At 46.0% G+C, this 27,428-nt stretch overlaps 1 protein-coding gene and 1 long non-coding RNA gene across 6 annotated transcripts in view; one reads left to right on the plus strand and one right to left on the minus strand.

Annotated features, from left to right (window-relative positions):
• Positions 1-27,428, minus strand: part of glipr2 (GLI pathogenesis-related 2) — a 97,706-nt gene that overhangs the window by 47,094 nt on the left and 23,184 nt on the right. For 4 of the 5 annotated variants that reach the window (XM_078550419.1, XM_078550424.1, XM_078550423.1 and 1 more), the window contains 4 exons: positions 18,999-19,217; positions 12,823-12,900; positions 7,838-8,077; positions 3,200-3,418 (listed from right to left, as the gene is read on the minus strand). In XM_078550419.1, coding sequence (XP_078406545.1) covers positions 3,200-3,418; positions 7,838-8,077; positions 12,823-12,900; positions 18,999-19,217 — 756 coding nt within the window. The remainder of the gene's footprint in view (positions 1-3,199; positions 3,419-7,837; positions 8,078-12,822; positions 12,901-18,998; positions 19,218-27,428) is intronic. The other variant, XM_078550421.1, reaches the window with a different exon arrangement.
• LOC144685663 (uncharacterized) lies at positions 1,149-19,580 on the plus strand. Its single transcript, XR_013577757.1, has 2 exons — positions 1,149-1,227; positions 18,662-19,580. It is a non-coding gene; the product is annotated as an uncharacterized LOC144685663 (long non-coding RNA).

Here is a 27,428-nt window from a genome sequence, read left to right on the forward strand (position 1 = left end):
TAGCAGATAGATGGGAACACCACCACCTGGAAGTTCCCCTCCAAGTCTCTCCATCCTGACTTGGAAATATATCACCGTTCCTTCACTGTCGCTTGGTCAAAATCCTGGAACTCTCTTCCTAACAGCACTGTGGGTGTACCTACACCACATAGACTGCAGTGGTTCAGGAAGGCAGCTCACCACCACCTTCTCAAGGACAACTAGGGATGGGCAATAAATGCTGGCCCAGCCAGCGAAGCAGTCCATATCCAAATGCAGCAAGACCTGGACAATATCCAGGCTTCATCCCCTGAATGATTTTTTAAAAAGTGTGAAACAGCTAGCTTCACCTGTTGCTCAAATTTTTTAGATACCTTGCCCTTCCAGGGTAATCTGAGGCACTTTTCAGGGCCGAAAGTGACAGCCTTAGGCCTGTTCATAAATTTGCATGATATACAACGCGAAATAATCTTATCAGGGTAGCTTTAATCCCGCAGGGTGTCTTTGATGTACCCTATTTCAGCATCAAGCTTGCATGATGACTCAACCAATCAGCACATACAGTATAAATTGTTGTTTTTCCCTTGTGTTGGTATTCTTGTGAAGTGTCTGATGAGCGCAAGATGACAAGTTTTGCCAGTCTGTTCCTTCAGCAAAACCCATTCCAATAAACTTATGGCAAAAACTTGCTTGATAAATTTGTATTCTAAAATCCTTCTATAATAAATTACTAAAATAATAAAATCTTGTTATAATTTAACTCATTAAAGCAAAGCTGTGTTATGATATAGCTCTATTACAATCAACTCCTGTTGCAATGAGCTCCTGCTACACTAGATACTACATTATACCATTACTAAACTGCAGCTGTATTTGACACTGATATAATTAGGTTTATGAGAGAACACTTCCATTGATATAATCTGAGGCTGCAGTATAAACAGTCTTTGCTCACAGTCTTTGGATTCATACTTTTCAGTCACATATGGAACAACATTCTCTGAAAAGAGAAGTCCGCAATGTGACATAACAGATATCCTTCTAATTATGGGAGGGTCTGATAAAATGGACACAGATGTTTTCACACATGGCCAATCCAAAACAGAGGGTCATAAACATAAGAAATTTATCAATAAATCCAATGAGGAATTCAGGAAAACTCCTTTGGCAGAGTGGTTAGAGTGTGGAACTAGCTACTACATGGAGTGACTGAGGCAATTATCATAAATGCATTTAAGAGGATGACAGGTAAGCACATGAGGAGAAAGGACTAGAAGGATATGCTGATAGGGCAAATGATATTAGTGGGAGGATACTCATGTGGATCATAAACACTGGCATAGACCAGCTATGTCGATTGGCGTGTTTCCGTGGTATACATACTTTGTAATTCAATGTAAGGTTTAGTGCTTGTTGGGGTGAGATGTGGATTTGACCAGAGGTGCAATTTAGATTTTATTTTTTTGAAAAGATATACACTTGCTGAGTTTAAGAACGTAGCATATTGTGGGTTACTCGTCATGTAGAAATGAAAATAGTCTCTATCCAAGAGAGTGACCCAGACTGATGCTGTGTATCTGAAGGGAAGAGGATAGCAAAGGAAAAGAAGAATGAAAGATCCAGTGCCTGTTGGCCAGCTTTCCATTCTCACCCACTGCCACCCTATTTGGCCTCAGACATGAGTAAAAATTGTATAAGATGCTTAGAAAAAAAAACATTCTAGAAAACAGAGCTTTGAGCACATAATCTAGGCTGACACTCCTGTTTAGTACTGAGGGAGTGCTGCACTGTCAGGGCTGCCACCTTTCAGATGAGAGGTTGAACTAAGGCCCTGCCTGCCCCATCAACTGGAAGTAAAAGATCCCAAGGCACTAATTTGACAAAGAGCTGGCGAGTTCTCCCTGGCATCGTGACCAATATTTATCCCTTAATCAACATTACTAAGACAGATTATCTGGCTGTTATCCTATTGCTATTTGTGGGATCTTGCTGTGCACAAATTGGTAGCCGTATTTTCAAGTCTTTCAAGTAGTGTTTCTGACTCAGAGGTGAGAATCCTACCAACTGAACCAAGGCTGACATCTTCATCCTTGTCTTCAACAAGGCTAGGAACATATTCTGGAATTTCACTGGATTTACTTTGGGGAGGGTGAGACTTTGTAAAATAAGTGAGTTGTTTAGAGTCCAAGGTAAAGCAAAATTCACACTGGCTGTGGAAGAAACAAGCTTGTTGGACTGGGGTCACCCTCTGACATCTAAACTCAGTGTATATTCTCTGACTGATTGTTATGGCACAGCGGATGGTAAATGCTGAGCTGCTTAAATCCCGGAGGGAAACTTGAAACAGCTGCCATAACTGTTTTTCAAATTGTAATTTTATTTCGAGATGCGTGCCTTGAATTCAGTAGTAATAAGTCTACCACGACTTGAAGGTTTTTGACAAAACTAAAATAAACATTCGTTAATAGAAGAAAAGAGTTCATGCATGTACATGGGTCTACAAATTACTACTGTAATAGCTCCTAAATCTCCTAGTTAATCTAGCTCTCAGTTACACCTCCGTTAAGGCAACAGTAAAACAACAATGATTTCAGCAGACCCAGGCAATGCACACAATACCCTGGACAGTGATATTCAAAGTGAATTCTCTTAGGAGACAGCAGCTTGGTACATAGAGACAGGAGGCTTTTCACACTTGTTAGATTTTAGAACGCCTTCTTCTTATACATAACCTCATCTTCTTTATACATGTTTCTCCCTTTTTAATGTAAATCCCATTGTTCCAATGGGTCTTTGTAACTTTACTTTTTCCATAATATAGCACTCATATTATCAGAAATCTTTGGGAAAAATAAATACACGGTTTGGCTTAGCCTCTGTTGGCTAGGTGTAACACCTTACCATCTCTTTGAAATTCACGACTCTGGTTTATCTAAAAATACAAATGTTCCTCACACCTCACATTCTAAAACTTCAGCCATGTTTATGTATTTAGCATTTCAAACCTAGCTTTTCCTTTGATACATCAAAGCACCCAGACCAGCTGTCTGTAATTCAACTAAAACCCCCCCACAATCTCACACAAAAACCAATCCAAACGCCATTATTAACCTAGCTTTACAATAAATCACAATAATATCATGAAAATTATTACATTTTCATGACACTGATGTTAACCATGAAACAGGGTGTGCGTATTTCAGGCAGTGATGTGACGTACCTGTAACCTGCAGACTGCTGTGGCCTTGCTGACACCAGATATTCTCCCCATACGGTGTGTCGCTGTGCTGCAATGTTCTGGAGCTTACCAGGTGCTTTGCCCATTTCTCAGCCTTCTTGCTGATCTCCGGGTTCAGGGTTAACGGCCCCGCTCCATGCTTCGCCCGATATTCATTCAGAGATTTCAGCAACTGCGCAGCAAAACCTCCAGAATCTTCACCTGAAAGAAAGAGATCTCAGTGATGTACTGTGACTGGGAACTGCAGAGCCTGTAGAGTGAGGGAGCTCAGCCTGAAGCAGCACAATGTCTCTCTCTCTCTCCCCCTCCAGGAAATGTGGAGCACAACGTTGCTTTCTCTCTCCAGGGAATGTGGAGCCCAACATCTCTCTCTCTCCCTCTCCCCCGGGAATGTGGCACCACCGTGTGGTAGTGCCTGAAGTATCAATCTATTTGATGTGTTTTTGTCGGCCTTCCATGTTCCATCTTAGTAAACTCCAGCTTATCCAAAACTGTGCTACCTATATTCTAACTCATACCAAGTCCCATTCACCTCTGTGCTCACTGAGCTACATTGGCTCCCGGTCTGGTAAACAGTCAATTTTAAAATTCTCATACAGAAACAGAAAATGCTGGAAAAACTCAGCAGGTCTAGCCATCTCATTTGGCACAAAAATTCTCATCCTTGTTTTCAAATCCCTCCATGGTTTCACCCCCTATTCTCTATTTCTGCCTTCAGGGCATATAGGTGTCACTGGCAAGGCCAACATTTATTGCCCATCCCTAATTACCCTTGAGAAAATAGTGGTGAGCCACCTTCTGGAACCACTACAGTCTGTGTGATGAGTATTTTTTGTAGCAGTTTTGATACAACTGAGTGACTTACTAGGCCAATTCAGAGGGCAGTTAAGAGTCAACCACATTATTGTGGGCCTGCAGTCTCATGTAGGGTAGACCCAGTAGGACAGCAGGTTTCCTTCCACATAGAACATTAGTGAACTGAATAGATTTTAGCAGCAATCCAGTAGTTTCATTGACACCATTACTGATACTAACTTAATTAACTGAAAGTGAAATCTACAGTTGCTGTGGTGGGATTTGAAACTGTAAGGAACATATCTTTTTATTTCTGTTGGACTGGTGTAAAGAACATATCTTTTTATTTTCTGTTGGACTGGGGATTAAAATTACATTAGCTGCAGTTTGAAAGACATATCCACTGGAATAGAATGAGCGATATATACAATGTTACAGTCCTGGAACAGAGTATGCCATGAAAGACAGGATGGTGCCGGAAAGGAGTCCTGGGCCAAGGGAGCTGCCTGGCAATAAAGTTTTAATTGGCTCCTGACAAGGTGACCAGGTTTTGTGTGCGAGCAGTGCAGCAGCAGAATAGCTCCTAGCCTGAAGGGAAAAAGACCTAAAGCCTCTTTCTCCTGTGTGTGGAAGATTCCAAGAATTCCACAATAATAGCTGGCTGGCTTTTTCTCCTCATATCTCTATAACCTGCTCTCTCTCTGACAATCCCTGTCAAGAGGCAAAGGGGAAAATCACTGTTAAGAGACATTGAAAAACAAGTGCTCAACTAGTGAACTAAATACTGAAAGTTCTGGAAGATCACCTTGTGTCATCAAGAACTGAAAGGAATTTGGAAGACATTGATCAAAATCAACCCATCGACTGCTGTACTCCAGAATTTGTACTATTAAACTGTTTTATCCCACCCTTAAAATCTATGTTTTTGTGTGTCTTGTATGTGTGTGTATAGGGATTTAAGAAGGGGCAGAGTTTAGGTTATAGAGTTAGAAATTAGCAGTTCATATTTCTTTCTTTTGCCACTGGTTAATGATAGTTTGTTCAATAACCAGTTATTTACTTATTAAGTTGACAAACCTGGTGCTCGTATTCTGTTAACCTAAATTAAACGGTTAGGTAGAATTGGGACAATCTGGTGGTTTGGTCAAAGTTTTCACATTTGTCGCAGCTCAGGGAACAGTGGGGCTTGATATTACAGCGCACTATCCCCAGTGAGCCATAACAAACTCACATCCATCGGATTATTAATTTAGGCTTCTGGATTACTCGTCCAGTAACATATTCATTATGCTACATTACAACTTTCTGAGATCTCTGCGCTCCTCCAATTCTAATCTCTTATACGTCCCTGATTTTAATCACTCCAACATTGGCAGTTGTGCCTTCAGTTGTCTAGATCCTAAACTCTGGAATCTCCCTCTAGTAACTTCTCTGCCTCTTTATCTCTTCCTCCTCCTTTAAGATGCTCCTTTCAACCTACCTATGATTTTGGTCACCTGTCCTAACATTGCCTATGTGGCTCAGTGTCAAATTTTGTTAGGTAACACTGCGAGATGCTTTTCTACATTAAAAACATGATATAAATGCACATTGTTATTTGCTTGTGCCTGTGTGTTGCACAGCAGGATGGTGTTGGAGCAATGGAGAATTGTTGCAGAGGGGAACACTGGAAATCCTGGTGATGCAAGAATGTTGCCCAACTTAATGACAGGGCCTGATTATCATATTTTGTTCTGTTACCTGCCTGACAGCTGGCACGACTGACAGGGTGGAGATGGTCTCTGTCAAAATGGAAAGATCAGGGCTTGTTTAGTGTGAAGGGGTGGGGAAATGAGACAGAGTCCAGCAATCAGGAATGAGGGAAAGATCAGAGTTTAGAGGGGGCAGGGGGCGGAGTGGTCACTCATCAAGGCAAAAAGGCAGACCACAATTGCCAGGGGAATTGGAAGATTGTTTGCTTGGTGGGGTTGTGGGGTGGGGGGGTGGGGGAAGGTGGGTTGGAGGGAGCTCTCTTTCTCCTCCAGGCCCACAAGGAGTTCTGTAACAAGTTACTGAGCTTCTGTAGCCGGTAGCTGCCAACTCCAACTCACTTCTGGGTTTCCTGAGTCCTGGGAAACCCAATCTGATTAATTATAGTGAAGGGGCCTGATTTAAATATTCTAACAAAGTGTCCTGCTTCTCCAAGGTGGGGTTCTTGCATGGCACTTACCCATAGGCCTAAAACTGGTGATGGCCGGTTTGGGGTCATGTTCGCTGATTTAAAAATTTTGAAACCCCTCCACCGATCCATTCGCACACGTTGTGAGGGTTATTATTTACCATAGTGTTTGTAGGGCCCATACAAAGAGGAAGGCCAGCATTATACCACAATAAACAGCAGTATGACTGCACCTGTACAGTTATCCATGAATGCATCCTCTATGACCATGTGACTGTACCCTGTAGATCAATGTGATCGTCGCTATATGGCCATGTGACTCCACCCTGCATGGCCAGGTGATCACATCTTGAGGGGCCATTGGCTGTCCTTTCACAGCCATGTAACCTCACGCTGCACAGCCATGTGATTGCATCCTGCAAGACAATATGTGATCACAGCCCCATGTGATCACGCCCTGCATAACCATGTGGCCACAGAAGATATGGTGACCCATGGCCATGTGACCACACCCTTCGGGGCTATATGACTGTATGGTGGTGCATTTGGGCTTGACATTTTATTTCTCATCTGCTGCTGTCCAGCCATTTCTCCATCTGAAGCCTGCATAAAGGGCCAGAATTCAGACTAGGACCTGGGGATGCCAGCTTCTGGCCATACATCAGGAATTCTGTGGAGCTTTATCATGCTAGAGTTTCTGCCCATCCCGTGGAAGGTCATGGGTATAGGAAGGGGTCTCCCAATGTCAGGAGCTCACATGTCTCTGGCCCCAAAGGAACCCTGGATAGTGGAATGATCACTGATACTAACCTGCCAGGCAGTATGTTTGGGCCCCACCCTGATGATCCTGGCTGGAATTGTGCCCTGGACTCTTCCCAAATATAGCTGTTCTTCCTGGCTGGGTAGAGGGAGGGGTTGTGTAACTTAAGGAGCCCTTTACCTTGAACTGGCAATTTGTGACACGGTCTGTGGGCTTTGGAGCAAGACACTCACTCTGGATGCATCCCTTGTGTTAGAGTTGTCAGCTCCAGTGGTACTTATTTCCAGGGCCGGGGGGGAGGTTTCATCTCATTATGTCCAACCGCCCAACCCCACTGCTTCTGCGATTGGTTGCCCGACATGTCAATCCTTGTGGAACAACGCTATCCTACACCAATTAGAGAGCAAACAGACTCTCCTTTAGCTGATTGGATGAATTCTGACAATCTCTCAAAGAGCCTTAATGTAAAACATACAATTATTTTTAGTGCTGCTGTGAGTTTTCACAGCAGCGTCTGAAAGATGGATCCTTAATGCCTAGAGTCTCCAGGGCAATCCTGGAGGGTTGGCAACCCTATTTGTCATGTGACCACCTGCCAGTGGGATGCAATTTGAGGCAAACCCCTGCTCCCCAACTAAACCCCACAAACTTCAGCAGTGTTAACAGAGGAAGTGTTGAATGGGATTCCCTGTGTAGGATCTCCAGTCCTAGTGAATCTACTGGCACCATCCTACATATAAATATTTATCTACATATAAGCATTTGTGGATGTGGTGATTTGCTGGCCATATTTGTAGAGAAATGCTCAGGGCAACCTTTCTTCTCCAAGGGGATGGTTCCATTCAGTCGATTTCCCTTAAAGATTATTTAAGAAGTGTGTGTGTTTCTCAGAGAACAAAACCCATACCTGGCAATGATGCCACCCTGCTTGTTCCAGGTGCCTTGCCGCGCTCTCCTTGTGCTGATGCACCTTTGTCCTCCTTCACCTTGCTGCCAATGGGCAAGACATTTTTAGCAAAGTAGCCCGGGTTGGTGATGTTACCAACTGGGTTGAACTGAGCCACCACAATGGTGAGACCTTTGCCATTAGATGCCAGGCCAACCCCGATCTCCTTGGTCTCTCTCCAAACCAACTGTGTGAAATGACCTGCAGGGCAACAACAATTAGGTGATTTACAAAGAGTACAGGACAGTGCAGTCAACATGTATGATCCACAGCTTCTGCCATCCAGTAATGTTCATGAGTTGTATCTTCCATAGAGTTCAGGGCCTATGGCATCTCCTAACCTTTTGGGCAGAATCTTATCACCTTGATTTTGGTGGAGTATCAGGATTGGAATTGGAAACCTGAATGTAATAATAGTGAACCTTTCCACTGCTCTTTCTGGAACGTGACTGATTAAGAGTCTACCTCCAGGCTTATCGACCAATTGAGGAGAGCTGGCGGGATGACACGGCCAGTTTGTCAGAGGAAGGATTTCCGTTTAAAAGGACCACAGCATGATGCAGAGAAGCTCACCAGCACTTGGATTTTTAGGCTGCAGCACACACAGGAATAGTGAGAAGGCCTGGGAAGGCTGCAATCCCCAGCCCCAGTCTCTTGCTCTTACCTGGAGCTCCAGCTGGGAAGGTGAGGGGCTGCATGAAGTGAGCTCTCCCAAGGACAGGTAGAAGAGGAAAAGCTCTCCAGGAATGGATGGAAGGGCCAAAAAAGTGAACTGCAGCACTGGGTTCCCTCCAACCTGGAGACAGTGCACAATGGGCATCTTGGACTTCAGGAGTGCATGACAGTTGAGCGGCATAACATTTTCAGGCGTCAAATCGCACTCACTGACTTCTTCTGCATTCTTCTGCAAGGCACTCCTCAGAGCAACACATCTTGCAGCCGCACTCATTCCTCTTCCTGAAGGCACCTTACGTCACCATCTGAAGAGCCAACACTAACACCGACTCTCAGCTTATAGCCATCTCGCACCCATGCCTCAGTCACCTTCCACAAACTGTCGCCATCACTCCTCTGCACACCACACAAGCCATTATGAAAACTCCATAGAACCATAGAAAAGCTACGGTGCAGAAAGCGGCCATTCAGCCCATCATGTCTGCACCAGTCAGAAAGAGAAAAAGGAAACTAGCCTCTCATTTTAATCCCACTTTCCAGCACCTGCTCCATTGCCTTACAGGTTACAGCACTTCAGATGCAGATCCAGGTATCTTTTAACTGAGTTGAGCATTTCAGCCTCAACCACCAACTTAGGCAGTGAATTCCAGATGCCCGCCACCCTCTGGGTGAAAAGGTTTTTCCTCATATCCCCTCTAATCCTTCTACCAATCACCTTAAATCTATACCCCCTGGTAATTGACCCCTCAGCTAGGAGAAACGAATCTTTCTTGTATACCCTATCTTGGCCCCTCATAATTTTGTGCATTTGAATTAGGTCACCCCTTAGCCTCCTCTGTTCTAAGGAAAACAACCCCAGCTGATCCAATCTCTCCTCATAGCTGCAATTTTCAAGTCCTGGCAACATTCTTGTAAATCTCCTCTGCACTCTCCCCAGAGCAACTATGTCCTTCCTGTAATGTGATGACCAGAACTGTACGCAAAATTCCAGCTGTGGCCTAACCAGTGTTTTATACAGTTCCATCATTACATCCCTGCTTATGTATTCAATACCTTGTCCAATACAGGAAAACATTCCATATACTTCCTTGACCACCTTGTCCACTAGTCCTGCCACCTTCAAGGATCTGTGGACATGTACTTCAAGGTCTTTCACTTCCTCAAACCCTCTCAATGACTTCCTATTTATTGAGTATTCCCTTGCTTTGTTTGCCCCCCAAATGCATTACCTCACACTTTTCCGGATTGAATTCCATTTGCCACCTCTTTGTCCACTCAACCAAACCATTGATATCATTCTGGAGTCGAAAGCTATCCTTTTCACTATCAACTACATGGTCAATTTTTGTGTCATCTGCAAATTTCCCAATCATGCCTCCCACATTTAAGTCCAAATCATTAATATATACAACAAACAGCAAGGGCCCCAACACTGATCCCTGTGGAACACCACTGGAAACTGGTTTCCATTTGCAAAAACATCCATCGACCATTATCCTTTGCTTCCTGTCACTGAGCCAATTTTGGGTCCAACTTGCCACGTTCCCTGTATCCCATGAGATCTCACTTTCCTGGCTAGTCTGCCATGTGGGACCTTGTCAAATGCCTTACTGAAATCCATGTAGACAACATCCACTACACTACCCTCATCAATCCTCCTTGTTAATTAGTAAGACACGATCTTCCCCTAACAAAACCACGCTGAGTATCCCTGATCAATCTGTGCCTTTCTAAATGACAGTTGATCCTGTCTCTCAGAATTGTTTCCAATAATTTGCCCACCAGAAATCAGACTGACCGGCCTATAATTTTCTGGCCTATCCCTCGCACCCTTTTTAAATAATGGTGCAACATTCACAGACTTCCAATCCTCTGGGACCTCGCCTGTATCTAGTGAGGATTGGAAAGTGATCCTCAGAGCATCCGCTATTTCCTCGCTGGCTTCCTTTACCAGCCTGGGATACAATCCATCTGGTCCTGGTGATTTATCCACCTTCGAGGATGCCAGTCCCTCCAGTATTTCCTCTCTCACTATGCTATTGTATCTGATATTTCACACTCCTCCTCTTAACTAGAATGTCTGCATCATCCCTCTCCTTAGTGTCACCACGTACATCTTTGATAGGCCCTTCTTTCTCTTTAGTTATTCTCTTGCTCTTAATGTACTGGTAAAACATCTTAGGATTGTTTTAAATTTACTTGCCAATATTTTTTTGTATCCCTCTTTGCTTTCCTAATTTCCATTTTTACTTCACCTCTGTACTTTCTGTACTCCTCTAGGCTTTCTACAGTCTTTTGTGACTGTCATAAGCTTTCTTTTTCTGCTTTATCTTTGCCTGTATGCTTCTGGATAGCCAGGGGGCTCTAGATTTGGCAGTGCCACCCTTTTTCTTTGTGGGGACATGTTTGCACTGTGCCTGTAGAATCTCGCCTTTGAACGCCTCCCACTGATTTGACACAGTTTCTCTGCTTTCTCTCCTTGCAGGAGATGAAATGTGTTGGAGTGGGTGAGGGGGGTGGGCCTTCAGTGACAGGCTTCTTGTCGGCCACTGGCAATGCATGTCCGTCAGGTCCATTGGGAAGGCGGTCTAGCACCATGAGGATGCAGATGTAATCTCTGACCTAGCACAAGAGCCTGAGCCTATGGAGGCACTGGTGCTTGCACATGTTGGCATAGCTGGTCCTCTGCTTGTAGATGCTGGGGTCTAACCTCCTTCCAGCTGTGTCTCAATGGCCACCCCCTTTGCCCTGTGCAGGGGCATGTGGCTGAGGGGAAGGCAATTGGTGCTGCTGCTGGTGTTGCCTGGGCCCTCAGCGGAGATGAACAGTGGAGCCGAGGTGAAGGCTGGCAACAGGGAAGTACAGCTGAAGGCAGGTGAAGTGCTAGACATGTGAAGTGACTTCCAAGCAGGTGGCAATCACCTGTCATGCATTGATAGTTTTACACAGCAACTTCTAACCTGGCCATGTCTGCAGTTCCTTAGTGTGACTGATCAAACCCACCTTGTCAGTAACACTGAAGAAGTCTCTGTACTTTCTCCACCTTCTCTTATCTGCTGGGTTGGAGATACAATATGGAACTGCTCCCTGTTGTGCAAAATCTCTCATAATTGGCTACCTCATGGTTTTAATTGTCTTCCCATTGCAGCCCTGGAGGTTCCTACCTTCATTTGCAACCCTTCCTGGACAAAGACGGAAGGGGGCAGGAATGCAGCTGGATACTGGCCAAATCACATTTTTTGTAATTTTCCTGGCCCCTGCCTTGAAACTAGCCTCCACCAGGCTGGGAAAACTCCCCCCCGCACCCTGCCAACCCCCTCCCCCATGATGCTGGTTAGTTCTCATCTCTGTCCAAACGACCAGTCAGAAACATCACTCAAACACAGCGCTATTAGAATGTTCTTGTACTGTACATGAAGAGCTCGATGTTTTATCACTGAAATTAACAGAACGCATCATCAGTCAAAACAAAGTGAGGAAATCAACTAAGTCACTGTTAGGTAATTAAACTTAAAAAGGCAGACCCTTCTCCTCATGCCCACTTGTACCTCATCCCCATCCTCACCCCCTCCCCTCCCATACTCTCCCCACCCCATCCCCTCTTCCATCTTAACCCCCATCCCCACCCTGTCCCTTCCACTTCCCCTCCATCCCCACCCCATCCCCTCCACACCCCCCATCCACTCCCCACCCCCATCCTCACCTCATCCCCTTCCCACCCCACCCCCTCCTCACACTCACCCCAGTCCCTCCTCACCCCTATCCTCACCCCATCCCTTCCCGACCCCATTCACTCCGTACCCTCACCCCATCCCCTCCCCAGCCCCACCCCATCCCCTCTCCACATCTATTCCCTTCCCACCCTTACCCCATCTTCCCATCCCCACCCCATCCCAGGCCCACCCCTACCCCAACCCCCTTCCTATCCCTACCCCCATCCTCACCCCAACCCCACTCCCTCCCCTCCCCACACACCCCTCCCAACCACCTTCCCCATTTCTATCCCCACCCCCTCCCTTCCCCACTCCCGCACTATCTACTCCCAAACCCGTTTCCACACCCCCATCCCCATAGCCTCCCTACCCCCATTCCCAACCCTACGCCCATTTCACTGTGCTCATAGTTCTAGGATTTCTCTGCTTTCTCTTTTAATGAGGATCAGTCCATGGTTGCAATAATTGGACTAGAATTGTCCTTTCAGACTTGCTGTTGTTTCTCTCCTCATTAGTCCTGGAACTGATTATAAATTGGGTTCATAAAAAGATAGTTACCGCAATTCTTCTGAAATCCAGGAGAGGAGAAATCATAATGTTTAATTTCATTGTACCAAGAATCAGCAACTTCCTGCCCTGTGAACATTAAAATACTGACAGTCACAGAAAGGCAATTAGCTTACACAAAATTTAATTTAAGGGAAAGCCATTAGAGAGCAGGATCTGGATTCTGAGGAGTTCCCCCAGGTATAACAACATTCTATCGTGCTGTAGTTAATGGGAATTAAACAGAGACTGAGCACTGGAAAGCAATAGGTGAAGGTAAATGCCGAACCATTGGTTAGGGAAGATGATCATATTGATTGGCGGAGCAGGCTCGAAGGGTTGAATGGCCTACTTCTGCTTCTGTTTTCACAGGCCTTCAGTTACTCCCTCTTTATGAAAACCTATGTATTCTTGGCCTCAGTATCTCCACTGATCTCTGGTGAAATTCCTTCCCTCTCCTTTGTGGCTATAACTCCGTTTCCTGTCTTTTGCCAAAGATTTCTGCCATGTCAACCAATGCCAACTATCCTTAAAGCCCAAGGGATTCATCACTTGCCCTTTCCCCTGCACATGGGCATTCAAATGATGGTGAGATGGTTTGGTACTCTGGTCCATTTCCCTTTGGGTGGAATCATCCAAGATTTGCACTAAGTGCAGTGGCAGGCGGGCAAATAAACATTTTACCTGCCGGCCGCAATGGCAGCTTTTTCATCCCAAACCCGCCTCATTAATCATACGTTCTTGGGAAGGTGCTGTTTTGTTGGCAGGCGAGCTCTCATTCACCCTCCATGCCATCACTTCGCCGGTTCCTCACACCAGGCGCCATATTTAAACAGCAGCCGCATGCACACCCCTCGGTGCTTCCAGCCCAGGACGGCTGCACAGAAGACATGGCCCTGAAAGGCAACAAGACTGCAGCAGCCCCCGATTCAATGACACGTTCCTGAAAAGTCTTTTGGACACCGTGGGGGCCCGCCATGATGTCCTCTACCCCCCTGCTCTGGCCACAGGAGGGGCAGCAACATCACCAATCTGGCCTGTGAGGTGCTAGCAATACCCTGCAAAAGAGGACAGCCACTCAGTGCCGAAAGAGGGTGAATGATCTCCTCCGTTCCGCCAGGGTAAGTCACTCTTCTCATCACTCTCAACTCACACACTCACAAACCCATCACACACCCACAGAGCCCTCACTCACTGCCAGTTCAAGGGACATCACCATTCACTCTCTCACACACACACCTTCATTGTCCTCATTCCATCTGTGAGACCACTCTTGGCACATGCCAGTCCTACTTATCATCTGGCCGGCAGGTACTCTGCTTACACTCTCTCTATCTGTCTTCATGCAGGACAACTTGGCACACATCAAAAGGGAAGGGTTGCATAATGGTGGAGTACGAAAGGTAAGTGAGTAAGTATGGTTGACTGAATGCCTGAAATCAAGGTCCTCACGGAGTTTGAAAATAGAGTTGTACAGCTGGCCGGTGAAGATCTGGATAGTTCCTGTGCTGACGGTGAGGTCGGCGGTGCTCTATCAAGTAAGGGTCCAGCAGTGCAACATCCATTAGACAACCATGCTGTGAGTGATGTGTCCTGTTTCACAGGTCACTGCCATGCACTAATTATCTCCCATTGCTTTCGCAGGCACATCTGGGAAACAGCTGAGGGAGTCCATGATCCAGGTCCTTGACTCAAGCCCCAAAAACACCTCAGAAGAGGAATTTGCTGAAACCCCAATTGAAGACCCGTCACAGTGCTCACTCACACCCTTCACCAGCGCAGAGACACACACCTCAGTGTAGCCTAGTTCTAGAGTAGCCTCGGGATCACAATGTAGTGAGCCAATCACACTTTCTAATCCACAGCAGGCGGCAGCAGGGTTCTGGCACGCAGAGGATTGCTGGAGGCCAGAAATCTGCTGAGTCCAAGTCAGATGACAAGCCTCTGCACTCGGTCATACCTCAGTTGCTGGAGCTGCAAAGGCAAGCTCGGGAACATCAGGAAGGGATGTCCGCTGCACTCCTCAGATTCCAAGGCATGATGGAGGAGTCCGTCCGCCTTTAGTCTGAGGTGAAAGCGCCAGCATGCGAATACACCGAGGTCAATACTGGTAGGATGGCAGCCGTCATGGAGGCCTTGGTCCAGGACATTGATCCTGCACTGCTGCATAGACTGAACTTCATTGCTGATGCCATAGTTGGCCTCCAACAGAGCCAACACGAGAGGGGTGCAGGGCAGCTCGATCTCACTCCAGCTTCCCCTTCTTCTCAAGGAGTCAGCCAAGGGGCACTTGAGCACCCATAGGGAGGAGGATCAGTAGGTGCACACCCCTGGGGGCCATCCATCCAGGTGACTTTGGGAGTGTCCAGCCCGTCCGAATTCCCTCTTCCTGCGACCCCAGCATCTCCAGCTCCACAGGCCGAGGAGGGTGCCACTGCCACACAGCAGGACCCCGAAAGCAGGCCGGGGCCCTCCAGAGGAGCCCGCCAAGGTCGTCACAGACAGGGCTTAGCGGTCAGCAGGCTGCCTCCACCTCTGCTGTGGATGGCCGGGGAGCGCCAAGACGTAGAAGCAGGGTTATGAAGGTTAAGAAATGTACTTGTGCAGCCTGGGCACAGGTGTTAATCACTTGTACATAATGTTCACTATTGTAAATAAACTCCCAAGAATGTCTCCTCGCCTATGGTTCCTTGTTATGATTAGCAGTGCTTGCATCATTCAGATGTGAAGCCTTGGTTCCTGCACAAGGTAAAGGCAGGTGTCTCAGTCCAGGGTCTCTTCCCTGTGCTGTGTGTAACCTTCAGAGCAAAGCGATGGTCCGCTTCACATTCACTGGACACATTACTGATTCTTGCACCTTGACAGTGCTTGTCATTGCTGCCAGAATGTTGCTCTCAGCACCTTTAAGGTGGGGCTGGCTCCCATCTCTTCAGCATTTGTGTCCAGAGACACTGTGCTTCTGAAGGGGTCAGGTACTGAAGGCTGACAAAGTGCTTTTAAAGTTTCATGGCTGCGTCTCCATGATATGACCCTGATCACAGAGTGCAAGCGAGCTGCCCTCAGTCAGACAGGAATCAGACATTCACAGAGGCTATTTGAAGATCTATGGAATGTCCTCTCTGCATGTCATCGTCATCCTCCTGCAATCAAGTGACTATTAGGGCCTCCGCTGTGTCTCCGTGACAGGAGCCTTATCACAGAGGGTATGTGCGCTGCCATCAGCCACACGGTAGTCAAACGTTCCCAGATGCGATGTGAGCATGTATAGTATTTCCTCACTTGTCACCATCATCCTCTATGAACCTAGCAGCTATGTGGGCCTCCCGGGCGTGCTTGCCTCAATTGGCCGGTGCAAGGGCCTCATCGCCGTCATCCTCGCTTTCAAGGACCTCCTCAACCTCATCCCAGTTCATGTCCTCCTCATTGGAGGAGAAAGTGCAGCTCATCCATCTCCTCCTCAGCCAGCTCCTCTCCCCGTTGCAGCGCCAGGTTATAAAGGGCGCAGCAGGCAACAATGATGCGTAACACCCTCTGTGGACTATTTTGCAGGGCTTCACCAGATCGGTCCAGGCACCGGAACCTCATTTTCAGCATCCCGATGGTCTGCTCCACCAAAGTGGGAGTTACAGCACGAGCCTCGTTATACCTTCTCTCTGCTGCAGTCTGAGGCCACCGCACAGGTGTCATCAGCCATGTCCTCTGCGACTAGCCGTTGTCCCTGAGGAGCCAACCCTGAAGCCTCTGTAGCCCCTGGAAGACATCAGGGACCTGAGACCTACTGAGAATATAGGAGTCATGGACACTCCATGGAAACCATGCGCAGACCTGCAGGATGCATTTGTGGTGGTCGCACACCAGCTGCACATTCAGCAAGTGGAAGCCCTTGCAGTTGGCATAGTTAATTGCTTGTTGCCACGGAGATCTGAGTACCACATGAGTGCAGTCAATGGCATCCTGCACCTGTGGGAAACCAGAGATCTGGGCAAATCCCAGCGCTCTAGCATCCTGGTTTTCTTGGTCCTCGGTGAAACGCACAAAGTTGTGTGCCTCCGTGAAGATGGTGTCCTTCGTCTTTAAGTTAAATCTTTAAGGTGGTAAAATTAGTTGAGAACGCTGTTATAGGGTATGGGATCCTTAATTTTGTTAATACAAGAATAGAACACAAAAGTAAGGAGTTATGCTAAACCTTTATAAACTATTGATTCAGCTCACTTGGAGGGCCTGTACATTTCTGGGCATCGCATTTAAGGAAAAATGTCAACATCTTGGGCTGTAATTCTCCGTCCCCACTGGCATCGGACGTCATGGCGGGCGTGAGTAGACAATATGGCGAGAAGGCCAAAAATTGTTTTTATGCAGTTGTGAAACTAGTTCATGATCGTCCGCTCCACCCATCAATGACGGGCCACCCTTCCCACTGTCCAACATTGGGGACGTTATTTTAATACATTTGCATCTAATTATAAGCCCTGCTTGCTGGAATCATCTCTCCATGCTGGGTCATTTGGGCACACAATGTACACGGACTGCAGCGGTTCAAGCAGGCAGCTCACCACCACCTTCTCAAGGGCAACTAGGGATGAACAATTAATGTTGGCCGCGAAAGCAATGTCCACATCGCGTAAATGAATAAAATAAAAAAGTGAGGTGCGCTTCACTCAGGACTTCGAGGTTTGTTTGCCCACCTTGCTTCGGGCAGCATTCGTAGTCATCAATGCCAGGATTCGCAGGCAACGCCACATCACTTTTAGGGGGGCTCACGGCAGGTCTTCACCCACTAGAACAGCCGTAAAGTGGGCGTGGCTTTTCAACAGTTGCAGCGCTAGGGCTTGCTTAGGGAAGGGGGAGAAGTGGCCTCAGGCAAAGGAAGAGGTTGCAGGGTGTGGGCTGTACTGAAAAATCATCTGGAAACAACGGCTGCAAACTGAAGTCAAACCTGTTCTGTAACTGGGGCATATTACAATGTGGAATGTGGTGAGAATGTGGAAGGGATAGAAGGATATGCTGATAGGGCTAGATGAAGTAAAATGGAAAGAGACTTGCATGGCGCATTAATACTGCCATTAACTTGTTGGGCTGAATGGCCTGTTTCTGTTGGGGAGTGGGAGGAGGATGGATTTTGGGGAGACCTTTGGCAATCTCCAAGTCTCCAGGCCATCTGTCTGAAACAGGTATTAGACCCTTTAAATATCACTAATTAGAGATCTGATATCAATTTACCGACCAAATGTGATGAAGCGGCAGAAGTCTCTGCTCCCCATGTTCTGCTCAGTTTTTCTGGGTCGACTGAGGCCACTGAGAAAAGATGTGTGATTATATTTACTTACCTTAGAGTGGAGTCCAGAACAAGGACACATAAAGAGTTAAGCTGTTCAGGGTGATGTCAGGAAGCACTTCTTCACACAAAGAGTAGTGAAAATCTGGAACTCTCCCACAAAAAGTTGGGCTGGAGGTCAATTGAAAATCTCTAATCTGCAATTGATAGTTTTTTTCAGGCAAAGGCTACAGACTTGCCAGGATCTAATTGAATGGCTGAACAAGCTTGAAGGGCTGAATGGCCTAGCCTTATTCCTGGGGAACCAGGAGGAGCAGGAGTGTTGATTCAAGCCTCATGATAGTTACTGGCCTGGTCTCACCTTTCCTAACTGATCATCTCCCCATTGCTCCCTGCTCGCTGCCCTATTTGGATTGGTGCGTTGCATTAGCCTATTATGTCCTTCTTAGAGCAACGATTAAAGTGGATAGGTTCAGGGTTGCTGACGAACACCTTTAATGAGTATGCCCTGGATGCGTGGTTAGGAACTGGCCCAAGGTCTGACCTGAAACATTAATTCTGTTTCTCTCTCCACAGATGCTGCCAGACTTGCTGAGTATTGCAAGCATTTTCTGTTTTTATTATTATAGTTCATAAGTCCAATGACTCAAAATAATGTCATGCAAGAAACCAAGGATGAAAAAGGAAGGTTGAGTAAATATCCTGGATTTACTTTCAGGCAGAGAACATTTTTGCAGTATCCTTTAGCAGGAGTTTCAGTTGGTTGAATCCAGAGTAGAGCGAAGTACACACTGGCTGTGGAAGGAACAAATTCGACGGACTGGGGTCACCCTCTAAACCCATTGTATATTCTCTGACACTGACGTTAACCATGAAACAGGGTGTGCATGTTTCAGGCAGTGATGTGACGTACCTGTAACCTGCAGACTGCTGTGGCCTTGCTGACACCAGATATTCTCCCCATACGGTGTGTCGCTGTGCTGCAATGTTCTGGAGCTTACCAGGTGCTTTGCCCATTTCTCAGCCTTCTTGCTGATTTCCGGGTTCAGGGTTAACGGCCCCGCTCCATGCTTTGCCCGATATTCATTCAGAGATTTCAGCAACTGCGCAGCAAAACCTCCAGAACCTTCACCTGAAAGAAAGAGATCTCAGTGATGTACTGTGACTGGGAACTGCAGAGCCTGTAGAGTGAGGGAGCTCAGCCTGAAGCAGCACAACGTCTCTCTCTCTCTGGGTAATGTGAACATGTCTGGAGATCTATCTGTACAGTGCAGTCTTTCAGCCACCTAAGCTCTGAAATTCCCTCCCTAAACATCTCCGCCTCTTTAACTCTCTCTCCATCCTTAAGGTGCTCCTTAAAACCCACCACTTTGTTCAAGCTTTTGGTTACCTGCCCTAATATCTCCCTATGCTACTCATAAAATTTTGTTTGCTAATGCTCCTGTAAAGTAGCTTGGGATGTTTTACTACATTAAAGTTGGATATATAAATGCAAGTTATTGTTGCCTCTCACTTCCTCTCAGCTTTGCATCACATTTGCCAAGTCCTGTGAACTACCACCTCGACAGGATGTGATGTATTAGTCCCATGACTTGTAGTTGTAGAGTAAGGGGTGAATTCTAATAATAGCTACTGAGCAAGTGCATAAGTAGCTATGTCAGTGATGTCACTCACTGAGAGGAGATGACTGGGCAGCATTTTAGAGAGTAGCTCCAGCTCGGTCTTGGCCTTACATAACCTTTGTAAATAGTATGTAAATAAATGTGTTTTCAACAAGAGACCATTACCGCCAGCAAGTATCTTCCAGAGTAAGAAGCTAATGAATCCCAAGATAAAACCAAGATAATAGATGGTGGCAACAGTGTCTGCACCCACAGAGAAACAGTAGAAAACGGTGGGAAAACCTCAAGTGAAGCCCAGCAACAGTGCAGCTCAGTGGATGAAGGACTTTGCGGCCAACCCAGCAACCACACGGGAGACGACTGAATAACAAGGGCAGCCCAGCGACTGGCAAGGCAACCTTAAATCATGGTGAGAAATGACTACTACTTTGTCCCTACCAGAATCCATTCAAAATATTGAGGGACGTATGCAGGCTGATCAATGGCAAAATTGGTCAAGACATTTTACCCGGTACCACAATGCATCAGGTCTTGCGAGTAAAGAGAACAAACATCAAGTTAGCACTTTTTGTTATATGCTATTGGGAGCAGAGCAGACGATGTACTGGCCAGACAGGGAATGAACGAAGAGCCTCCTACGAGGATGTCATCAGAGCCTTTGACTATTACTTCGGTCTTCATAAAAATATTGCCATTGAGAGGGTGAAATTTAATCAGCGCAGTCAAAAACAGGGTGAAGGGATTGATTCATTCATCAATGAATTGTACCGCTTAGCTGAAAATCTGAGTATGGAACACTAAACGACAACCTGATCAGAGATAGAATAGCCATTGGTGTTTTAGATGAGAATCTCTCTCACTTCTTACAATCTCGGGAAGATTTAAATTTAAGCAAAGCTGTACAACTGGCCAGACAGGCTGAAGGGCAGAGGCAGAACAAAACCTTTGCCAGAGATGCGAGGGAAATTTCCCAACAACAGCCTGATGAAGTAATTCAATTTGTATTGTGTAAAACTGAAAGTATAGCAAGGCAGCAACCAGGGAAACGCTCTGAAAAGACACCAACCACCACTTTCCAATATCCCCACTGTGACAGGAGGAAGGTCCACAGGTAGGAAGAATGCCCCGCTCGAAATGCTGTAAGAACATATCTTTTTATTTTCTGTTGGTGTGGGGATTAAAATTACAATGGTTGCAGGTTGAAAGACATGTCCGCTGGAACAGGATGAGAGGTATATACAATGTTGCAGTCTTGGAACAGAGTGTGCCATGAAAGACAGGATGGTGCCCGAAAGGAGTCTTGGACCAAGGGAGCTGCCTGACAACAACATTTTAAATTGGCTCCTGACCAGGGGCAGAATTGTGCCGTTGGCGACCTGGGGGTGGGGGCCGCTCGCCGATGCGTAAAATGATGCGGGATGATGTCGGGCAGAATCTCCGACGTCACCCCACCCCATTTAAATTTTCAGGAAGGCGGGGGCGCAGCAAAATCAGCTGCAGGCCCGCTGACCTGTCAATGGCCACTTGAGGCCATTGACAAGATCAATTAACCAATTAAAGGACCTGCCTGTCCAAGCTTAAGGTTGGCAGGCAGGCCAGGAGCCCCGGCGGCAAATAGAAAAAACATGAAACCTCATCCACCAGCGGGATGAGGTTTCATGTAGGGTTTTAAAAATTGTAATAAAGTTGTTCTGTAAATTATGAGCATGTCCCAACTCATGTGGCATTGTCACATGAGGGGACATGTAAAAGAATTTTTTTTTCTCTATTTTTAATATTTTTAAAAGACGATCACCCTGAGGCTGCACTTAGCCTCAGGGAGATGTGCGCTCTTCCATGCGCATGCGCGAAAGAGCGCACTCTCGATTTCAGGGAATCGCCTGCACCGGGAGTGCTTGGTGCTGCCTGGCAGACATCATGCTGGGCGAGCCTTAATTGGCCCGCCCGTGCAAAATGGCGGTGCGGCCCGCTTTCCTGGTGGCGATCGGCTCTGTGCCAGCCGGAGATTGGGTCGGGCCCGCCCGCCCGACAGGCAGAAAATTCTGCCCCAGATGACCAGGTTTTGCGTGAGAAGCAGTGCAGCTGAATAACTCCAAGCCTGAAAGGAACAAGGCCTAAAATCTCTTACTCCTGTGTGTGGAAGATTCCAGTGATTCCACAATAATAGCTAGATGGCTTTTTCTTCTCATATCTCTATAACCTGCTCTCTCTCTGAAAACCCCTGTCAAGAGGCAAAAGGGGAAAATCACCGTGAGAGACATTGAAAGGCAAGTGCTCAATCAGTGAACTAAATACTGAGAGTGCTGGAAGACCACCTTGTGTCATCAACAAAGAACTGAAAGGAATTTGGAAGACACTGATCAAAATCAACCCATCGAATCCTGTACTCCGGAATTGGTGCAATTGAACTGTTTTATCCCACCCTTAAAATCCATGATTTGTGTTTCTTATGTGTCCTGTGTGTCTGTGTGTATAGGGGTTTAAGAAGGGGGTAGAGTTTAAGTTATGGTGTTAGAAATTAGCAGTTCATATTTCTTTTGCTACTGGTTAACAACAATTTGTTCAATAAACAGTTATTTACTTATTAGGTTTACAAACCTGGTGCTTGTGTTCTCTTAACCTAAATTAAACAGTTAGGTAGGATTGGGGCAATCTGGTGGTTTGGTCAAATTTTTCACATTTGTTGCGGCTTAGGGAACAGTGGGGCTTGGTATTATGGCGCGGTATCCCCAGTCATTTGTAACAAAGTTTGGGGGCTTAGGTCCGTTTTTTGGAACAAAAGACAATGATTATTTGGGTGTAGGTTTAGTAAGTAATAAAAGCTAAAATGAAACACCAGGTTTGTACTGTCAAACATAAGATGGTACTGGAAACTGCTAAAGCTTTCCTGCAAGTGGAAGAGATGGCTCTGACAATTTTACAAGGGATCCAAAAGCCAGGTTAATTGAATAGGCAAGTAAATTAAGAGTAGGATTGCCTGCCAAAGCTAGGAAGGCAGAAATAATTGAAAAGATGGCACAGCATTTGAAATTGGAAGGAATACCCGAGAGACTGAGTTCTCTAAGGGATGGTTAATTGGAATGGGCTCAAATTTAGTTGCAAATAAAAAAATCAGAACTACAGGCAGCAGAAAGAGAAAGGGCATCCCAAAGCGAACAGGCAGAAAGGCAAGAGAGAGAAAGAAAACAAAAAAGGGAATTAGAAAAGGAGGAAAGAGAAAAAGAGAGAAAATTCTAGCTTAAAATGCTGACAGTTAAAAAAGAGGCACTAGTAGGTGAGGCAGGACTTATTTCTAGATCAGAACCCCGTGGGGAAATGTTTAAATTTGTGCAAGCTCTTTCAAAATTTGAGGAAAGGGATGTTGAAGCATTCTTTATTTCATTTGAGAAGATAGCTAAACCGATGAACTGGCCAAAGGAAAAAATAGAAAGGATAGAAAACGGGGGAGTGAAAGGAAGACAAGTAGCCAGGGTAACGAATGGATAGCTGGGAGTACCTTGAGATCTCCTTACCAGATCAGAAAGGAAGGTACTGAGGGTGTAGGTGAAACTCAAAGGCCTAATTCAATTAGGGATTGAACAGGGATATCTTCATTAATTGAGGCGCAGAAAGCAGATCCAGAGTTAAACAAGTTAGCACAGTTAGCTCACACTGAAGCTGAGGCTGAAGAAGTTCTGGAGTGCTATTACATTAAAACCGGAGTTCTTATGAGGAAGTGGAGACACCCTCAGAACTGCAGATGAGGAATGGATGGTTGTTCATCAGATAGTGGTACCGCCCAAATATCATAAGGAGGTATTGCGAGTAGCACATAAAAATCCTATGGCAGGACATGTAGGAATATGGAAAACCCAAGCATCGATAAACAGGCATTTTACCTGGCCAAGACCTCATAATGACGAAGTGCAATTTTGTAAAGCGTGTCATACAGGTCAGGTAGTAGATAAACCTCAACATGTAGTCAAACCAGCACCTTTAATACCCATACCAGTTTTTGAAGGACCATTCAGTCGGGTATTAGTAGATTGTGTAGGACCGTTACCCAAAATGAAAGCAGGGCATCAGTATATCCTTACAATCATGGATATGGCAACCCACTTTCCAGAAGCTATTCCTTTAAGGACAATTATAACTCAGGTGGTAGTGGAAAAGTTAACTCAGTTTTTCACTCATTATGGCCTACCAATTGAAATACAATCTGACCAAGGTTCTAACTTCATGTCTAAAACTTTCCAGGACATAATCAGCAATTTGGGTATCAAACAACTAAAGTCTACCACCTATCAGCCACAGACACAGGGAGCTTTAGAGAGACACCATCAGACTCTTAAAACCATGATTAATACCTATTTCCATGAATACCCAAAGGATTGGAACAGAGGATTAGATTTCTTATGACTTGTTACCATAAGACATAGGAGCAGAGGTAGGCCATTCGGCCCATCGAGTCTGATCCGTCATTCAATGAGATCATGGCTGATAAGCCTCAACTCCACTTTCCTGCCTTTTCCCCATAACCCTCGATTCCCTTACTGGTTAAAAATCTGTCTATCTCAGCCTTGAATATACTTAACGACCCAGCCTCTACAGGGGTTAATTGAGGCTCAGAAAGCAGATCCAGAGTTAAACAAGTTAGCACAGTTAGCTCACACTGAAGCTGAGGTTGAAGAAGTTCTGGAGTGCTATTACATTAAAACCGGAGTTCTTATGAGGAATTTACCTTCTGCGGTAAAGAATTCCACAGATTGAATACCCTCTGAGAGAAGAAATTCCTCCTCATCTCTGTTTTAAATGGGCGCCCACTTACTCTGAGGAGGCCATTCACGGAAAAACTGATTCAAGAGAGAATCCTCCAGGACTCGAACAATCACAACTCCTTGAAAAGGAAGACAACGAACTGAAATCCTCCCGCCCATCTTCTTCTACATTGCACACTGGGGAAAGTTGAAAGCACTGACAAAATGCAGCGCTTTTGGCTCCTATGAAGAACTTTGCGTCTGTATCATTCACCACTGCTGTGATGACAAGAGAAGTATTCAATATCTGAGTGGGCCTTTATGTTATGAGTTTAGCTGTGCAAAAACATTTAAAGGGGCTTAAACAAATCGCCTGTGCACTCCACAAAAAATGGGTACATTGACCCGACTCCATACTTGCATCAGTTGGGTTGGGTTGTTGTCCCATAGCAACCATTGGTGACACTTAATTTTTAACTCAGAGCAGGATTCGGGCAGAGAGGGTGGAGTGTGAAATGCAAAAATACAGGCCCTGTGTATTTTAACATTTGGGCCCCTTTTAAATGCTATCAGTTTATTTCCTACCTGAAATAGATGTGAAGGAGCAGAGTGGCTGCTCGCAGGCGATGAGGATCACATGGCCCATGGCCACCTGTTGGCTTCAACGTAATTCACAGAGTCACAGAATCACAGTGCAGAAGAAGCCCTTCGGCCCATCGAGTCTGCACCGACATGTGAGAAACACCTGACCTACCTACCTAATCCCATTTACCAGCACTTGGCCCATAGCCTTGAATGTTATGACGTGCCAAGTGCTCATCCAGGTACTTTTTAAAGGATGTGAGGCAACCCGCCTCCACCACCCTCCCAGGCAGCGCATTCCAGACCGTCAACACCCTCTGGGTAAAAAAGCTTTTCCTCACGTCCCCCCTAAACCTCCTGCCCCTCATCTTGAACTTATGCCCCTTGTGACTGACCCTTCAACTAAGGGGAACAGCTGCTCCCTATCCACCCTGTCCATGCCCCTCATAATCTTGTACACCTCAATCAAGTCGCCCCTCAGTCTTCTCTGCTCCAACGAAAACAACCCAAGTCTATCCAACCTCTCTTCATAACTTAAATGTTTCATCCCAGGCAACATCCTGGTGAATCTCCTCTGCACCCCCTCCAGCGCAATCACATCCTTCCTGTAATGTGGCAACCAGAACTGCACACAGTACCCCAGCTGTGGCCTTACCAAGGTTCTATACAACTCTAACATGACCTCCCTACTTTTGTTATCTATTGATAAAGGCAAGTGTCCCATATGTCTTTTTCACCACCCCACTAACATGCCCCTCCGCCTTCAGAGATCTATGGACACACAGGCCAAGGTCCCTTTGTTCCTCAGAACTTCCTAGTGTCATGCCATTCATTGAATATTTCCTTGTCAAACTGCTCCTTCCAAAGTGTATCACCTCACACTTTTCAGGGTTAAATTCCATCTGCCACTTATCTGCCCATTTGACCATTCCGTCTATATCTTCCTGTAGCCCAAGACACTCAACCTCACTGTTAACCACCCGGTCAATCTTTGTGTCATCCACAAACTTACTAATCCTACCCCCCACATAGTCATCTATGTCATTTATATAAATGACAAATAATAGGGAACCGAGCACAGGTCCCTGTGGTACGCCACTGGACCCTGGCTTCCAGTCACTAAAGCATCCTTCTGTCATCACCCTCTGCCTCCTACAACTAAGCCAATTTTGAATCCACCTTATCAAATTACCTTGTATCCCATGTGCCTTTGCCTTCTTTATAAGTCTCCCATGTGGGACCATGTCAAAGGCTTTGCTGAAATCCATATAAACTACATCAATTGCACTACCCTAATCTACACACCTGGTCACCTCCTCAAAAAATTCAATCAAATTTGTTATGGCATGACTTCCCTTTGACAAAGCCATGATGACTATCCCTGATCAAACCTTGCCTCTCCAAGTAGAGATAGATACTCTCCTTCAGAAATGTCTCCAATAGTTTCCCTACCACTGACGTGAGACTCACTGGCCAGTAGTTCTCTGGCTTATCTCTACAACCCTTCTTAAATAGCGGAACCACATTAGCTGTTCTCCAGTCTTCTGGCACCCCCCCTGTTGGCCAGAGAGGAATTAAAAATTTGGGTCAGAGCCCCTGCGATTTTCTCCCTTACCTCCCTCAGCAGTCTGGGACACAAATCATCCGGACCTGGAGATCTGTCTACTTTTAAGCCTGCCAACTCCTCCAATACCTTGTCACTCCCTATATCAATTTGCTTAAGAACCTCGTAATTGGTGAGTTTTCGGGAGGGCCTCCCAGGAGGGAAATCGGCAGAGTCCAGGGAACAATCCTGTTCCTCCTGGATCCCCCAAGAGAAAGTTTCAAGCTTTTTTTTACCTGACAGTGTCTCTTCTATCTGCTTCAAGGGAAAGGCTCTCCATGGACTCCACACTCAGGCCCTGGGTAAAACTGTATCAAGGTCCTTGACGTAATGGTCCCAATTTGCTAAATTTATGAGGCTTTGGTCTATTTTCTTGTTATCTCATCAGGCAGCAAAGTTAAAACAAGAAATGTTTGGAGTGCGAGTGGGTTAATAATCTGCTTGTATTTAATTACCAATCATCCAGTTTCTGCTGGGCTGGGACAGTTAAACTCCACTCACTGTTCTCATATCTCTTACAGAAAACAAGATTTAGAAAATGAGGCCCAGCCATTTTCTGGTGTGTCAGGTGTCTTAACGCTCTCTCCTTGGGCTGACCCGCCATTGCTCTCCTTCACCACACTTCAGGGAGGATATATTGTTGGAAGGAATGCAGCTCAGATTCACTAGAATGAAAATGGGGCTGAAGGGTCGTATTATGAGGACAGGTTGCTCAGACTGTTTTGTCTTGTGTTTCAAGTCTAGATGGGATTTCTTTAGGGTTTGCTTGTTACCGTAAGAATGCTACAATGGACTGTAAA

Source organism: Cetorhinus maximus, chromosome 10 (genome assembly GCF_964194155.1).
Source record: "Cetorhinus maximus chromosome 10, sCetMax3.hap1.1, whole genome shotgun sequence".
NCBI lineage: Eukaryota > Metazoa > Chordata > Chondrichthyes > Lamniformes > Cetorhinidae > Cetorhinus > Cetorhinus maximus.